Consider the following 17,735-nt stretch of genomic DNA (forward strand, 5'->3'; position numbering starts at 1 on the left):
GGGGAGAGGTGTGGAGCGCAGGGGTGAGTAGGAGAGAGGAGACAATGCTAAGTACGGATGGGGCCCCGCGTGGCCCTGGCAGTTTGCCGTGAACCTTCCACAGCACCCGTACAAATAAAGTACCAAGGAGGATGGAAAGAAATACCCCTGCGTGACGTCCCCAGGCCTCATGCCTGCGAAAAGGCAGGATGTCGCCTTCACCCCACCCCACACACTCCTGCTGTCACCTGGACCTGCCAGGACACTGCCCTGCCGGGCCCCCACCTTTCAATTACTCGCTGGCTGCCTCTCAGCAAAGAGTTTCTGAAGATCTACTAAGCACCGCACACTCTTCCGGCTCTTTGGGGAGCACGGGGTGGCCAGAGAGACACATGGGTCCTTTGTCTCCTCCTCCAAGTGTCCTCCCTTCCCTCCCTTCCTTCCCCCACTTCCTTCCTTCCTTCCTTCCTTCCTTCCTTCCTTCCTCCCTCCCTTCTTCCCTCCCTCTTCCCTCCTCCCTTCCCTCCCTCTTCCCTCCTCCCTTCCCTCCCTCCTTCCTTCCTCCCTCTCTCCCCCCCTCCCTTTCCTCCCTCCATTCCTACTTCCTTCCTTCTTTCTTTCCTTCTTTCTTCCCTCCCTCCCTCCTCCTTCCTTCCTTCCTTCTTCCCTCCTTTCCCTCCCTCCTTCTTCTTTTCTTCCTCCCTCCCTCCCTCCCTCCCTCTTCCTTCCTTCCTTCCTTCCTTCCTTCCTTCCTCCCTTCCTTCTTCCTTCCCCTTCCTCCCTTCCTCCCTTCCTTCCTTCCTTCCTCCCATCCTTCCTCCCATCCTTCCTCCCTCCCTCCCTCCCTCCCCCTCCCTTCCTTCCTTCTTCCTTCCTTCCTTCCTTCTTTCCTTCCTTCCTTCTTCCCTCCTTTCCCTCCCTCCTTCTTCTTTTCTTCCTCCCTCCCTCCCTCCCTCTTCCTTCCTTCCTTCCTTCCTTCCTTCCTTCCTCCCTTCCTTCTTCCTTCCCCTTCCTCCCTTCCTCCCTTCCTTCCTTCCTTCCTCCCATCCTTCCTCCCTCCCTCCCTCCCTCCCCCTCCCTTCCTTCCTTCTTCCTTCCTTCCTTCCTTCTTTCCTTCCTTCCTCCTTCCCTCCCTCTTCCTTCCTCCCTCCCTCCCCCTCCCTTCCTTCCTTCTTTCTTCCTTCCTTCCTCCCTCCCTCCCTTTCCTCTCCCCCTCCTCCTTCCTTCCTTCCTTCTTTCCTTCCTTCCTTCCTTCCTTCCTCCTTCCGTCCCTCCCTCCCTTCCTTCTTCCTTCCCCCTTCCTCCCTCCCTTCCTTCCTTCCTTTCTTCCTTCCTTCCTTCCTCCCTCCCTCCCTTTCCTTCCTTCCTCCCTCCCTCCCTTTCCTTCCTCCCTCCCTCCCTTCCTTCTTCCTCCCCCCTTCCTTCCTTCCTTCCTTCCTTCCTTCCTTCCTTCCTTTCCTCCCTCCCTCTTCCCTCCCTCCTTCCTCCTCCTTCCTTCCTTCCTTCCTTCATCAAACCCATACATCCCTCACCACCTCTCCATCTGCTCATGTGCTCATGTGACCTCTCACCCACAGTAGGCCTCAGGCACGTGCTGTGCCGGAGTCTGTGCGGCTGCTGGGGACACAGCACAGAGGAAGATATGGGTCTGCTGTGGCCCTCGGACCTCACAGTCTGTGAGACCAACCAGGGCCTGTGTTGGCAGAGTGGTTGGGGAAGGAGACGGGGTGTGGAAAACAGACACGTGGAGCCCAGCCCGGGAAAGCCTGGGAGCCGGAATGTTTCAGACAGGGGTTTCATCTCCCCACGCATGCATCCGTCTGTCCATCCGCCTGTCCATCTACCGTGCTCATTCATTTCTGTGTTGACTCATCTCCTCGTTCAACACGTGAGGCAACTTGGTCTACTTGAAAAAAGAACTTGTTTCGAAGCCACACGGGTCTGAGTTCCGATCCCAGTTTTGCCCTGCACCAGCTGAGTGGCCGCGGCCAGGCCTCAGTTTCCTCATCTGCAAAAGGGGACAATGACAGTGAGATGTCAGCTGCGAGGATGAACCGAGATGGGGATTCGGCGAGGTAGCAAGTGTCGCTGGGACGTGACGGATGCGTCACAAGCGGCAGCTGGCGTCCCCGTCACCACCGGCCAGTCGTTTAGAGTTTGTCCGGCTCGTGTGTGGGAAGTGCCTGGCCCCCATTCGCCGAGGGTGAACCCAGGCACATACCCAGGCTGCCCCGTGAGATCGTTCGAGATGCTGAACCCCTGGAACAGGATGGACGTAGGACGACCCGATCATACCGGCCTCGGCCGCGGCCCATTCTGACTCCTCAGACCGCGGGTGGCCACACCTCACGGCCTCCTTCAGGGCCCCTGATGACCCTGTAGGTTAGGCGCTAACTCAATCCTATTTCTTTAAACAAGGGAAACCGAGGTACAGAGATGTGGCCGGTTGCCCAAGGCCCCCCCGGGAAGTGGCAGAACCGTGGGGGTACCTCAGGGGTCTTGCTTCCTAACCCGCCACTCGGCCCGAGTCACCGTGTCACCGCTCTCCAGGTGTCACTGGGGCTGAAGAACGGCCACTTGCAGCGGGGCCGGCCGGGCCACTGGGGGCTTCGCCAGCAGGTGCAAGGGACCAGCACAGTGTCGTGCTTCGGGGTCGTCAGTTCCAACTGCTTGTCGTGGTCTCGGGGTTCCGCGTGGCTCCCATCAGAGAACACCGACAGGAGCTGGCAGGTCAAGCTTGCTCTCTTGGAAGTGCCCCGTCCGGACTCTGCCTTGTCACGGTTCAGAGACTGTGGTCCCAGCCCCAGGCCTAACCCTGGCTTGGTGCGTGCCCTGAAATCACCTAGCATCTCTGAGTTTCCACTCCGTCTCCCTTACGGTCATGAGAGATCTCATGGCACAGGGCCAACGGTGTCCATCGGGGGTTCGCTGAACCCAGATTAGTACCCAACACCTTTGGTGATTTCTTTAAAGACACCAGCTGACAGTGCTTACTTTATGGGACTTACATTTTTTAAGTTTACTTATTTATTTTGAGAGACACAGAGAGACAGAGTGGGGGGGAGGGGCCGAGAGAGAGGGAGACACAGAATCCGAAGCGGGCTCCAGACTCCGAGCTGTCGGCACAGAGCCCGACGCGGGGCTCGAACTCACGGACCGCGAGATCGTGACCTGAGCCGAAGTCAGAAGCTTAACCGACTGAGCCACCCAGGTGCCTCAGGGGGCTTATTTTTAAGAGGAACAAGTAAGTTCATGAGAAGGGAAACAAAGCCTGGCATTTACTGGGCAGTCTCTACGTATTATACCCCCCACTTGGCCACTTTACGTGCATGACTTTTGGAAAGCCCCATAGAGCAATTAGGATGTACTTGGCACTAAGGAATAAAATAGCTAACTACGCTCGAGCGTAAATCGCTGAATCGGCCCCTGTAACAGGAAGTCTGGAGGTAGCTGTTCCAGGTTTGGTTCAGTAACACTACAAAATCCCAAAGACCCAAGCTCTTCTCTTTTCTGCTCCGCCAGCCTCGGCACGTTGGCTTTTCATCCTCAAGCTCGTGCCTCACGTACTCGATGTGACTGCTGCAGCTCCAGCCATCAACTTTGCACACAAGTTAAGAAGAAAAGGAGTAGACAATTGTTTTTTTTCCTCCTCCCAAGGGATGCCATCCCTTCTAGGAGCCCCCAGCAGATTTCTCTCTATGTCTCACTGGCCAGAATCGGGTGAGAGGCCCAGTCCGAGGCCGACAAATGGAGAGACCGTCAGAGTCACCGTTGGGGTCACGAACTCCCTCGCGCAAACCTACACCACTGCCGAGCAGCCGTGCGTGCTCCCGTATTCCCTTCGTAGGCTGCAGGAAAAGAAAAAGAGAGGAAGTAACTGCTGAGGGAAAACACAGGGCAGGGAGTCCCCTTGGAGCCCAGAGATGGGACCTCGTTGGGGCGTGAGGGGAAGACCAAGGAAGCCAGCGTGGTTGAGGGTAGTACAGGCAGAGTGTGTACTCTGTACAGGGAGGGCTCGGACAGCCCGCCGGGACTGGGGATTCCACGTGAGTCGACGGGCAGGCTCGGGGAAGCTCCAGCCAGGAGGGATCTTGGTTGGGTTTTCCAACGTTCGCTCTGATGACCTTGGGGAATGGTAGAGGACGTTTGGGGGGCCAGAAGGGAGGCTGTTGCTTACATCCACACAGGGCATGAGGGAGCTCCACGGGGGTAGACGGGGCCCCGGGGGAGACCCCTGCCGTGAGTGGCAATATCCAGCAGGGGGGAGGCTGGCCACTCAAACCCACCAGGGATAGAACAAGGGCCCAGACACGGGGAGACGGTGCCGGCACCAGAAGGCTTCTGGCTGATGAGAGGCAAAGGGAACTCCCGTAAGTTGGCGACACCGTGGTTTTCGTTTGTCGTGGAGGGAGGGCGAGAGCCTGAGCCCCAGGGTTGAGTTCATTTGTAAATTCCTATCATTTCTAGATGGTTGCACTCAAAGCCATCCGCAGCCAGGGAGAGAAGAGTGAATGACGGCAAATGAAAACCAGAGGCAGGAACAGCCTGAAGAAATGGGAGGGAGTTCGCTTCCCCCGCTGGGAGCACGTTCAGAGGTCCCCCCAGCCCGCCCGCCAGGGTAACTGTATCTCTGCCTCCTCCTGGCATCCCCCCACCCCGCCCCGCGATCCCCCCCCTCCCCACCTTCGTGAAATACCTTGGCAGGATGGCCCCGGCTCCTTCCGTGAGAATTTACTGCCCCAGTGTGAAATCATAGCCCTGTAACTTTCCCTTTAAGAGCTGTCAGAGCTGGAGAGGCTGGCCAAGCTTGGGTTGGAGGTGGGGACAGAGGGAAGAAAGGAAAAAGAGAGAGAGAGAGAGAGAGGCAGGAAAAGTTTCTTCAGAGGAAAATGCAGGGTTTGTCCTTAACTCTGACGTCAGATCTTGCTTTAATAACCCCCCCCCCGCCCCAGGCCTGTGGGAAGAGACATATCTCATACTCCTGATGGGCCAGGCCAGTCTCTCGGCCCAGCTCCCCCGAGAGGCGGCCGGATCCTCTGGGCTGCTCGGTAGATGCCTTTGCCCCTGACTCCCAGGCATGAGGTGGTTCCTGCCCTGGACGCTGGTGGCAGTGACAGCAGCAGCCGCGGGCAGCGCCTTGGCCACGGTGAGTCCTGCTTGGAGGGGCTCAGACAGGGGACCCAGATCCCTTCTCCAGCCGGTTCTGCGGCATGGCGGGCCAGATCAAGAGGGGCTGGAAGTGTGGGGCCAAGGAGGTGCCCACATAGAGGCCAGGGGGAGAGCTGGGGCTGCACGGGGTCGGCTGATCCCCTCACGGTTGGGGTCGGGGAAGCGGGGAAGAGGCAGCCCCCGGGGGGGCGGGACAAAGCAAACAGGCGATCTACGCCCTTCTTTCCCACCTGAAACGCAGCAGGAAAGGGGCACTTGGTGGAGCGGGGCGTCGGGGGCCCGGACTCCGGTGCCAGCCCTGCCCAGGGCTGGCCGTGTGACCTTGGGCCAGTCACTCTTCCCTGAGCGGCGCGAAGCGAGGAAGTTGGCAGGCGATTCGTGAAGTCTCGGGTTTGGAACATGAGTCTCCAAATGCTGGAGATACTGCAAGGAAAGGAGTCGGAAAACACCGAGAGAATTTGGAAAGGGAAATGCCAGCTTTCAACAAAAGCGCCTCTCTTGAGCAAACATTGCTTTGGGCGATTTCTAACCCCAGCCGCTGGCGCCTTGGGCTGGCACAGCCATCGATAGCTTAGGAAGCGTGCACGGTGGGGCCCTGCGCATGAAGCCTGCTGCTGGGGTGGGGGGGGATCCTGAGGGTTCTCTCCCCTCCTCTCTCCACCCCAGGGCAACCCAAAGGGAAGGGAGGAGGGGTCTGCACCTTCAAGAAGCCAGGGGAGTAAGACACGTGGCAGAACACAGCCAGCCTGCTGGCTTTAAGGTGTACAGGCAGGTCCCGGGCGGGCAGGAGGTGGGCTTCTGGAAAGAGCTTCCGAATCGAAGATCCCACAGCCCGGGCCGGAGCTTGCTGCCAGCAGTAAAGCCGAGAGACAGAGGGAAGGCGGCAAGAAAGGCTTCATTACCTGCTCACAGGGACACCTTCTTTTGCGACCAACATCCCCATCTGTGGATGAGGGAGCTGAGGCTCGGGGGTAAAGCTAGTCGCCCACCAGTTCAAAGACGCTGGTTCCGATTCACCCAGATCTGAGGCTGAGAGCTGGCGGCCGGCCACTGCCCCGGTGCCTCTGGAGCTGGGTGACCAATGGTCCCCCAAGCGCCGTATGGCTGAGGAGGGCAGGGAGTGTATCTGTGTGATTTGTTGTGAAATCCTTTGAACCTTCATGGTGCCCCCCCCCCATAGTGGGTGCCAAGCCTTGCTACAAAACCCAGATAGTAACTTCATTTTCTTAAAGAAAGAGGGGTGCCTGGGTGGTGGCTCATTGGTTGAGCGTCCGACTTCGGCTCAGGTCCCGATCTCATGGTTTGCAGGTTCGAGCCCCGCGTCGGGCTCTGGGCTGACAGCTCAGAGCCTGGGGCCTGCTTCCAATTCTGTGTCTCCCTCTCTCTCTCTGCCCCTCCCCCGCTTGTTCTCTCTCTCCCTCTCCCTCTCAAATAAAGTAAAATAAAATAAAAAATAAACTTTAAACATTTTTTTAAATAAATAGAACAAAGAAATGGAGGCTTAGAGCAAGTGAGGGACTTTCCCAGGGTCTCCCAACTAGTAAGTGGCCAGGGCTCAGATTTTCAGATCTTCCCTTGCAAAGCCTGCTCTTTCTTCCAGAGCTTTCCTAGCTCAGGAGGGAAACCGAGCATTCCCTATAGGCTGGGGGAACCACAAGGGGCCAGATCAGCCTTCCTTCGGGGTTACTGTGGCTGGGAGGACAAGGGCTGGATGGAGAAGAGGTGCGAGGTGCAGGGCAGCACGTGTCTGGGTGAGAAGGAGGAAAGGGGCCGTGCACAGGTCCACACACACTGGAGCCCGGTACCTCCCAGAACGGGTGGTGCTGGGGAAGGGAGAGCCCGTCCGTTTCCACGGGCTCAGCCAAGGGCACACGCAGCACAGCGGCCAAGAGCCCAGACAGACCCGGGCAACGGGACGGGAGGAGGTGGGCACCTCTCCTGCACGCAGCCCCCGCCTGGGGACCTTCTCTGGGCACCCAACCCTACCCGGCCCACACTGGTGTCCAGATTCAGGAGCTCCCACGCGAGGCCCCGCGGGAGAGCTCTCCCGGCATCCTAACCCGGTGAGGGCTCTGAGACAGATGGCAGTCAGGTCTTTGCCTTCCAGCCAAACCCCATACACGACCATCCTCGTAAAACTGACAGATAATGGGACTGTGAGTCCTTCCAGGGGCCCGGTGGGACTGCAATGGAAAAAATGACTATGGATGCTCATACGGAAGAAAGGGTTTGTGACAATTGCCTAGAAAACTTCGAGGAAGCGGAGGTCTGAGGGAAGACTCGCCCTGTCAGATAGGGAAGGATTATCCAAAGGTTCTGTGACTGAAGGAGGAAGATGTCCACCAGGAGGAGACGGAGAGAGGAAGCCGGGGCAGGGAGCTCGGGAGCTCGGCCAAGTCTCCCGGGAACGTGATATCCGATACAGCCATGTTACAGATGCGCCTGGCTTTTCCATCTCTTTGTTCTTTTCTTCCTTCTACGTGGACAGAGATCAGCCCCTTGTGCTAAGAGAGAGGGGCCACAATTAGTGGGTACTGTCACGCCCCTGCCAGGTGCTCTTTGTGTGTACGCGTAAGACCCTCCTCGGTTCATCCGACAGACCTGCGCCCGCATTTACTGAGCACCTCCTACAAGTCTCATGGCCATACCGTGAAGCTGGTGTGATCATCCCTCTTTGCAGACGCAGAAACCGAAGGTCAGAGAGATTGGGCCATTTGCCCGAGGTCGCACAGCCGGTGACCAGCAGTGACCGATTTGGAGCCTCCCTCCCGCTCTTGGCGACACAGCCTGCTGCCTCCCTCGGCCGTGTCCTCGTGCAGGAACGAGGGGCTCGCGGTTTCTGCCCCTAGGGTGCTTACAGGGGGAGGGAGGCAGATGACAGCCACCCACGTGTGGGGACGAGAGGTGGCAGAGAGGGGTCGGGGGCAAGCTCTACCGCCGGCGGGTAGAGCAGCTTCCTTGGCCACTCTGGGCCTCGCCGTCTGCTCTTGAAGACCGGGGCTAACGACCTGGGCCCTCCCTGCTGCTGGGGAGGGACCGCGGGACTGCTCCAGGGGGGCCTCTCCGAAGCCTGCGACTAGGTGGACAAATCCTGTGCCGATAAATCCCTGGGCCCGCCTGAGGTCCGTGGTACCCTGTGTACAGGCGAGACCCGCATCCCCTCCCCCGTATAAATGTACGTGGCGTGTGCACAGGCGTGTGTGTGCACGTGCGTTAGACCTCGTGGCTCGTTCCAGGGTGTAAATCGCCGCGGTGTGTGCGCACGCGCGTGCCTAACGGTGGGGACGCGCTGCGCGTGAAACGCAAGTCGGTCCTTCGCTTCCAGGACCCGCCGCCGAGCAGGGTGGCCCGGGACGTGGCATATGCCCCGTTGCAAAGTGTGAGAACAGAAACGACAGGCCTTCTTTATGCCTCCCGTCCGTAGCTTGGGCTCCGAGCCAGCGCTTCAAACCCCACCCTAGGCCCCTGCTCAGAGCCGCTGCCTGCGACTTAGACGCTCCCGGCTGCGGCCCCTCCCGCGTGCCGCTTGCCCGGGATGTCGGGGGCCCGAGCGTGGCACGGACGGGCATTTTCCACCCGGCAAGGGCGCTCGGCGAAGCCTGGCCTTCCGGGACCGGCGTGGGAGCAGTGCTCCCAGGAGCCCCAGACCCCGACCGCGGCCTGGGCACTGCCTCCGGGGGCCTGTGTGCCGACTCACCTCCCCCAGCTTTTAGAAGAGGCTCCTGCCCCCACGCCAGCAAAGCCGCCACAGGCCGGGAGGCTGCCTTCAGCCCCTGACGGGGATTTTGCGCCTGGGATTCCGCCCGGAAACCTCGGCCATCTCTCTGGGCCGCAGGGAGGGGCTGCTGCGCGCGTTGTGGTTTCCAGATGGGAGCGAGGAAATCGAGACAGCAATGGCCCAGGCTGGGCTTAGCCTCTGAGAGGGGGTGGGAGGCTTGCCGAGCACAGCCAGGAGAGCAAAGGGAGGAAGGAGGTTTGGAGCCGGGAGCATATGATGCCACAGATGCCCAAGAGCGAGACTTCAGTACGTTGTACGTTCAGTCGACGCCACCGGGGCTCCCCACGCCTTGGCAGCGCTGATCGTAATGAAGGCAAACACCCATCAGGCGCTTGCTGGGTCCTGCACGTAGTGTCCTAAGCACTCTGCACACAGCAGGCCACGTCTGTGAAGCAGGCAGCAGCATCCCGGCACAGTCCAACGTGGCCACCGGCCACATGCGGCCACCGAGCACCTGAAACGTGGCTCGTCCCAGCTGAGGGTGTGAAACACACAGCAGCTTTCAAAGATCCGGTATGAGCACGGGACGTACAGTTCTCCCTGTAATTTTTCTACTGACCCCCACGGTGAAATGAGAATATTTTTCATATATGGGGTTAAAGAAATACTAAGCTAACGCTCACTGATTTCTTGTTAGTTTCCAGCGTGGCTCCTAGAAAATGTAGAATTCCGTAGCCGGCACACATCGTGTTTCACGAGACGGTGTCGGCCGGGCAAGACACAAGGGCACGTAGATGGATTTTCATAGGTGGAAAGGGAAAGATGTCGAGGGCTCTGCCCCCGCCCCCCGGCTTTTCCACTGAGCCCATCTCTTCATCTGTGAAAAGACACCATATTCGTACTTGCTTCCACGGGTTATCGAGATGATTAAAGAGTGAAATAGAGACGAAGTACAGAAAGCCGCAGCACCCCCAAGGGGAAGTGGGGAAACGATTCCCTTTCCCAGCTTGAGCTGCGGCGCTGGCTGCAGAGAAGTGCCAGGTCTGAGCAAATGAGCAGGGCTTGATAAAGACTGTAGGCCGGGCCCCGGGTGGGCAAGGAGGGGCAGGCTTCCTGGTGGGTTGCGCTGGGCTCAGCGCTGAGCTGATCTCCTTGAAGCTCCCAAGGTTTTCACATCCTGGCGAGCTTCCCAGGACATTTCAAGGGAGTCAATGAACACATTTGGATTATCACGGAGGAGAGAGAAATGCTAATGACGATGGTGATGATGGTCGAGGCGCCGGGGAATGACGATGCTTGTAGCAGAGACTTAGGCCTTACGACCCCGAGTCCCCTGCTACCGACCATGGTTGTCATAGCCCATCCACTTACTGTTACATGGATGCTGATGGCTTTGCTGGGCACCCAGCTCCTTCCCATTTCCAGAGATGCGGTGAGAAGCTGTGACCTTTGTCCCCACGGTCAAGTATGGCTCGCGTGTTGGAGACAAATTTTTACCCCAGCAGACGGGATTGCAGTGAGGAATCTGAGGGGAAGCTCAGAAGGCTGCAGGAGAAAAACACCAGTTCCAGGGCTCTGAGCCTGAATTCCTGGGAAGAGGCCCCCAGGTATCGTGCACATTAAATGGCACCGTGGTGATTCTTACGCACACCTGATTTCAAAAATCATACCTGTCCCTCCTCCAGCCTTGACATTCTGTTAATCTGCCCTCCTGCTCCTCCTCTCTGAGAGAGGCAAGGGGTGGGGGGAGGGAGACAGAAGCAGAGGAGGAGGAACCAGGCCTCTCAAAACGTGAATAATGAATATCCCAGGGGATGCGACACAATCTGAGCCCACCCACCCCAAGGACCCCAGCCTGGAGGCAAGTCCTCCAGGCTTGGGACATCAACGGTGGATCTGCTGAGCCTTGGTGGGGGTAGGAGGGGGCGGTTAAGGAATTGAGAGCCCAGGTCCTAAGCAGAGGAAGAGAGGGGTCCAGCCCAGCCCCTCTGGGAATCCTGCGTTGTGTTTCGTAGGTGAGAGAAAGGGCACGTGCCGTGCGGCTGCCCAGGGCAGGAATGCGCAAGGGGGTGAAGGCTAGAAGAATAGTCTAAGAGAGCTGGGGCCACCATCCGCCCTTATGTCCCCTCCCAGTGCCTCCATCCGTCACTCCTCCCAGCTGTCAGTGGGGGCAAGGCCCTCCCTACGGTACCTCCAGGGGTTTCCTGCGGCCTAGAGGTCTAAGTCCCCACACGCAGCTTGGAGGGAAGAGAACGCAATCAGAATGATCCAGAGTAAACCGTGCAGCTTGCATTTGGAAAGGGGATCATCTTGAGCACCTTACTCAACCTTTTTGAGCCTCTGTTTCCTGTGACACAGGGACTTACTCTCTCTGAATGTCACTGTGCCAGGGAATGAGCTGGGGGGGGGGGGGTACATAGAGCCTGGAGCAGCTTGGTGCTGCCTAAATACCACTTTACTTGCCCCTCTGAGTCTCGCCAAGCCTGCTTTCCAGCGTCATCCTCTGGGACTGCCTTCGCTCACCCCCTCCCCTGCTTCAAAGGCCACGTTCCCAAATACTCGTGTGACCTCACTCCTGTGCGCATGCCCCTGCTGTTCCTTCTGCCTAAAATGCCTTTCCCCCTCTTCCGTGTTCTTGCCCAGGCGGGAGGAAACACGTCATTCAACAGGAGCTCTCTGCGGGCCTGGCCCCACGTACGAGCCACCCTTCCTCACGCTCCTTCCTCCCGCAAGGACAGACCCCCGGGCCTTGGCATGTGCCGCGCCCTACCCCCCGGCCTTGCTCAGGCTTTCTCCCTTCTAGACCTGCAACTTTCCCCGCTCAGCTCGGCTGTCACCGTGGGTACACATTATAGGGGCCTAATGCATGCCTGTTGGTTGAATGAATGAATGAAGAAAACCAGAAGGGCAGGGCAGGCTGTGTATAGAGGGGACAGGGAGGCAGGGAAGGCACGAAACTGAACTTTCTGGTGGAGGTTTTGTGCTAGGGAAGCAAGGAAGGGACCTGACCAGAGGGCCTGGGCCTGACCACTAAGGGGGCTGAAGGGTGGACTTACTTCCTGAGCACAGAACTGCCACTTCCCAGCTGGGCCTCAGGCTTTCATCTGTAAAATGGACTTGAAAAGCCCGGCCCACAGAGCTCTCGTGGCTGGAGAGAGAAGGCAGGGTAGGTATCGAGCACGTGCAGAGGACGAGGTTGGGGGGCCACCAATGGGGCAGCGAACATCCAGGTGCTCTGGCACTGGCAGGGGGGGACAAGGCCCCGTGGAGAGTTCCTGAACAGCCATGTGGGTGCCACATGGATGGGCCTCAGCCGCCTATCCATCCTTGTTGCTGCTGCCCTGTAATCCTGCAGCCTACATGTGCGTGTGCACATGCACGCACACAGACATAGGCATACACACACATGGAGACAGGCATACATGAATGCACACACAGGCATACGCACACACAAAGGCACAGGCACACCTAAGTGCACACACACACAGATATATGTGCACACACATGCACAGAGGCATATACACACACATAGAGACACGGGAATACACACATGCACACACACACAGACATATGCACACACACGCACACCTGCTGACTTCCTGAAGAGCTGCTTCTGGCCCCTGTACTCCAAGGAGTTGTGTCCTGACCCTTGCAAATTTCCGCTCTTAAACAACCGGAAGCATCACCCCGTGTTGGACCCTCACCGTGAGCCGGGGCCCCCCACGCCTCGTTTAGTCCACAGGAGAGCTCTCCGTGGTAGGAGCTGTTATCGCCCCCGCTTTACAGAGGAGGAAACCGAGGCAGAGTTTTACCGATTCCCCATGCCATCCGAGCTTCAAAACCCCCACCTTATTCCCTGTGCGGGGCCGGCGGGACCTGCTCCCAGGGGTGACCTTGTGTGCCAGCCCCTCGCCCGTGTCTGTCCTCCCAGCCTGAGTGGGGACCCAATGCAGGAGGACGGAAGGGAGCTGAGGTCAGGCTCCGGATGCTGGAGGGAGGAACCACCTTATCAGAGGCCCGGCTCAGCCAGCCAAGCGCATTGGAAGGCTCTAGAGGGTTGCCTCATCCCAACCTGCCCTGTGTGTGTGTAGGGCGGCGGGGGGAGGCAGGTGCTCATCCAAGGCCACGAGTCTCAGGCCGGGGCTGGAACCCAGGGCGTCCCACCTCCAGGTACGGGCCTAGGAGCTGAAGACGCCACTCCCCGCCCCATCAGGCAGAAACTCCCTCTTCCCTGGAACAGGTCTGACCTCAACAGATGGCAGTTTCTTCCACCCTTGTCTGTGTTGGCTATGGCTCCAGGGCCGGCCCCCTCCCTGCTCACCCCATGGCCACCGTCACTTCCAGGCCTGGGGCATGGAAGGCTCTCAGTTCCTTTGGGGGAATCACATGAACTGGAAATTGGGCAAGAGAAGGGTCCCTTAGAGGTCTGTGGAGGATTGTGAGACCCAGAGTCAGAAGAAGTGAGTGCGTAATTTTCTTGCCATGTCTCTTAACCTCTGTGGGCCTCAGTTTCCCCGTCTGTCAAATTGAGACCGTGAGGGCTGATCTCACAGGGTTGTTTGGATCATCACCTGACACCGTGGGGTGGCTGACTCAGGAAAGACCCCTCCTTCCCCCGGGGGACGCACATGTCCCAGGCATGGCCCTTAAGGTCCTCTGACTGTGGCCCCCGCCTACCATCTCCATAGCTCCGAACCCTAAACCCCAGTATTGACCCCTGGTCATTCCTGTGCCACATCGCTGCCACCTGCATGGCCTTATTCCTGCTCTTCCTCAGCTTTGATGTTCTCTCTGCCCTCCCGGTCAATTCTCGCTCATCCTTGAGGACACAATGCAAAGAACGCCTCCTCCAAGAAGCACTCCTTGCTCCCATGCCCCTGCCCCTGGCCTTCTTATCATGTTCTCCTAGCCCTTATTTAGAGTCTGCTGAGGCTCTGTGCAGCTTGGCCCTTGGGTTCAAATCCCAACTCTGCCATTTGCTAGTGGCCTTGGGCAAATTATCCGACCTTTTTGTGGTTCAGTTCACTCCTCTGTAAATTGGGGAAGATGATTGTAAAAGCAGCCCGCCTCTTAGGGTTATCGCAAGGATTAAATGATTTACGTAAGGTGCAAATGAATAAAAGAGGCATAAAAGGCGAAACGCAGAATCCCATGTAGACCTTGCGTTGATCTTGATTCAGAGAAACCATCTGATTAAAGAAAAAAAAAAAAAAAACCTTGGAGATAATCAGTTCAATTTGAATAAGGACTAAGGACTCGTGGTTGAAGTTGGTAACAGGTGAGAGAGCCCATATGGCTCTCCTGACTTTGGTAAATGCGTACACATGTCTCCAGCAAAGAATGAATGGGTTCTGTAAAAGTTTTTTATGTTTATTTATTTTTGAGAGAGAGAGAGAGAGACAGGGCATGAGCAAGGGAGGGGCAGAGAGCGAGGGAGACACAGAATCCGAAACAGGCTCCAGGCTCTGAGCCATCAGCACAGAGCCCGATGCAGGGCTCGAACCCACGAACCGTGAGATCGTGACCTGAGCCGAAGTCGGACGCTCAACCGACTGAGCCACCCAGGCGCCCCAAGAACAAACAGGTTTTGAACTTGTTAACATGAATAGTGCTGATACGAACGCCTGCCCCGACATGTGTGCCACCAAGGGTTAGCGGTCATTAACAGTACTGTCACTCTGTCCCAGAAGACAGCAAACGCTTCCTATAAAAGATCAGGTGGTAAATATTCTAGGCTTTGTGGGCTATAAGGTCTCCGTGTAGTATTCCTCTTTCTTTTTGTTGTTGTGTTTTACAACTTTTTTAAAAAAAAATGTGAAATCCACTCATTCCCCTTACAAATCGCCACGGGCCAGATGTGGTCAATGGATTGAAGTTTCCAACCATTGTTGTATAATGCAGTTACCCTTTCTATATTCCTGTCTCCTCAGAAGGCTGGGGGTTCCCTGAGGCTTTGTACTTGGAATTTAGGAGATGTTTCATATGTGTTTGATGAATGAATGAATGAATGAATGAACGAACAAACGAACACACAAGGGCTTGTTATCTGGAAAGAAGTCTGGCTTCCTGACCCTTCAACCCTGTCATATAAAGTTGAGATCCCCCCCCCCCACAGAAACTCACAAGACTGCATGCTTATACATTTTTTTAAATGTTTATTTATTATTGAAAGAGAGAGAGACAGAGTGTGAGCAGGGAAGGGACAGAGAGCGAGGGAGGCACAGAATCCGAAGCAGGCTGCAGGCTCTGAGCCGCGGGACTCGAAATCACAAACCGTGAGATCGTGACCTGAGCCGAAGCCGGACGCTCAACCGACTGAGCCACCCAGGCGCCCCAAGACTGCATGCTTATAAAGCCGATTAGCAGAAAATCTCAAAAGATCTTCCACATCCCATGACACGCAGCCTGGCCAATGCCGAGTCAGCCGCGGGGCCTTCTGTTCCCTGGAAATCCTGCCATCGGAGCCAGAGACGGGCTTGGAGGGCTCTGGACAGTGCTGGGTCCTCCCACACTCAGGCCAGGTGACGTTAGGGGCTGGGAAGCTAAGATCTTTCGAAGACAGGCCTCCCCTGCAGGGCAGCCCCCCTGCCCTGGGAACAGGGGTATAGACCCCTAGGGGTTCTCTCCTACAAGGAGCTCAGGAAATAGCTGTCCCCCACTTACACTGTGACTGCCCCATCCGTGGTACCAAATGTGAGAACAATGTGGTGGGGACAGCAGGTGGGCCCAGGCCACAGGGGGCCACATTCTTCTACTCCCCCACCTCAGGGCCCTCTTTTCAGTGAACAGAAACTGCTTCCTGGCAGCGCAGCCCCTTCCTTGAAGACCCCCAGAACACGGTTGGGGTCCGCTCACGCCATTTCTGTCTCAAGCCTGCCCCCTTGTGGAGCCTCTGGGTGCAGCCTCCCAAATGCGGCTGAGCCAGGCTGTAGGACCATCCCTTCCAGTGGTCTGGGCACTAGCCCAGGGCAAGCCAGGCAAGGTGCCGGGGACTGAGGAGGCGGGAAGAGACAGCTCATCCCTGAAAACCCCCATGACAGGGGTCCTTGGCAGCTTGGGCTCAACCCAATCACATTCCTCACCACCCTGAGTGGGAGTCTTGAGGCTGTGCCCTTTCCTCTCACCCCAGTTCATCACCGATGACCCACTCTCATCAGACCCAGTCTGGGTCATCAGACCCAGTTCTGTCACCGATGAACCACACTCACATTCAGAAGGGGATGGGGTCCACTTGATCATCAAGCAGAAATCTCAGTTCCCTAGGCGCCCCTCCCCGCCACGGCCAGCCTCCCACTTCCTGCCCCCTTGCCTGTTGCCCGGCGTTCTTGGAAAACCGACGTGCGAGTCAAATCAAACACTGACTTGCGCCTGAGGGCAGGAAAACACCCTGAAACCCATAGTTCCTGCTTATCTTTTAAAAAAAAATTCTAACATTTATTTATTTTTGAGAGACAGAGAGACAGCATGAGCTGGGGAGGGGCGGAGAGAGAGGGAGACACAGAATCCGAAACGGGCTCCAGGCTCCGAGCCGTCAGCCCAGAGCCCGACGCAGGGCTCGAACTCACGGAGCGCGAGATCATGAGCTGAGCCGAGGTCGGACGCTTAACCAGCCGAGCCAGCCAGGGGTCTCAGTTCTTCCTCATCTTTAAACAGCATCTCAAAACTGCTTTTGTAGCATTTCTTACAGGGGCTTTCATTTCCCCCCAAATTTCATCAGGTTAAATGTGTCCGGTAAGTAGTACAATTCAAGGGATCAATCCATTTCTTCCAATCTGCTTAGTGACCACCCTCTTTGTCGGGAGGGCTAAGTGACGCTGTCTTCATCCATTCAGGCAAGCTGTGACGAAATGCCACACGTGGGGGCTTATAAACAACGGAAGTGTTCGAACGAACATCCGAGGTGGGGGTCGGGAATCTGTATTTTAACAGGGTCCGTGGGATCGCTGTTCTCTGCTGCATGTAGAACTCCGTGGAAAAGTTGGGATACCTGGGGACCCTGACCGCCCACCCGTGTTTGTTCAAGCCTCCGGGTGGTTCTGACAGGCAGCAAAGTCTGGGAACCACCGTGGGAAGCGCTTCTGTTTGCAGTGGGTGTCTCCGAGCTGTCTGGGGAAGGGGGCAGGGCTTGGGGCCGGCTCCTGTGTGTTCTGGCGAATACGGGGAGAGGCTGCCAAACCCAAAGAAAGTGGGAGCTTGGTAAAAGCCTCAGGGGGTCCCAAAGGCCCAGCCAAGCACCCTGGGGTTCCAGGAAGAGCCTCGGCCCCCAAGGGGAAGTCCTAGAGAGAGGGGGACTGTGGCTTTGGTGGGAATTCAAAGGGAGGCCGGAGGCTTCAAGCACGGAGATTAGAGTCAGACCCTGCAGGTTCAATCCTTCTGCCAGTCGCTGCCCGTGCACCTGGGCAACAGCCTGGCCTCCCTGAGTCTCAGTTTCCCCACCGGTTAAGGGCGTGGAGTGCTTGTTGCACAAAGGGTTGGTATGAGGCTTCGCTAACCGAATGCACGGAATGCGCTCAGCACCGTATCTGGCACATTTAATGCCGAAGATGCCTGGCATTAATTATCAAATTCGCCTGCCTGGGCCCCAGGATCGGCTGCGGGCGCCCCTGGCATGGAAGTATAAGGTCTGGGAATTAAGAGCCTGGAAAGGCGGCACAGTGAGACCGAGCCCCGCGAGGACAGGGGATCTGAGGGACCCACCGCTCCAGCCCCATCCAGCACGGGGCCCGCCCCGCTGCAAGTGCCCAGGAAAGATCCTTCCGAAAGGAAACCGTGGGCTTCACGTCCGGCTTCAAATGGGCAGGTGGGTCAAAGAGGAGTTCTAAGGTGCGTCCCAGCTGGAACGCTCAAGGGCCCTTCCGAACGAGTCTGG

The 17,735-nt window shown here is 57.4% G+C and overlaps 1 protein-coding gene across 1 annotated transcript in view; it reads left to right on the forward strand.

Annotated features, from left to right (window-relative positions):
• The first annotated feature begins 5,002 nt into the window (after positions 1–5,002).
• The window catches only part of CCN4 (cellular communication network factor 4), a 35,389-nt gene continuing 22,656 nt past the window's right edge, over positions 5,003–17,735 (forward strand). Inside the window, exon 1 of the mRNA XM_042924250.1 lies at positions 5,003–5,125. Coding sequence (XP_042780184.1) covers positions 5,057–5,125 — 69 coding nt within the window. The 5' untranslated portion in view covers positions 5,003–5,056. The remainder of the gene's footprint in view (positions 5,126–17,735) is intronic.

The sequence above is a fragment of the Panthera leo genome, chromosome F2 (assembly GCF_018350215.1).
Source record: "Panthera leo isolate Ple1 chromosome F2, P.leo_Ple1_pat1.1, whole genome shotgun sequence".
In the NCBI taxonomy this organism is placed as follows: domain Eukaryota; kingdom Metazoa; phylum Chordata; class Mammalia; order Carnivora; family Felidae; genus Panthera; species Panthera leo.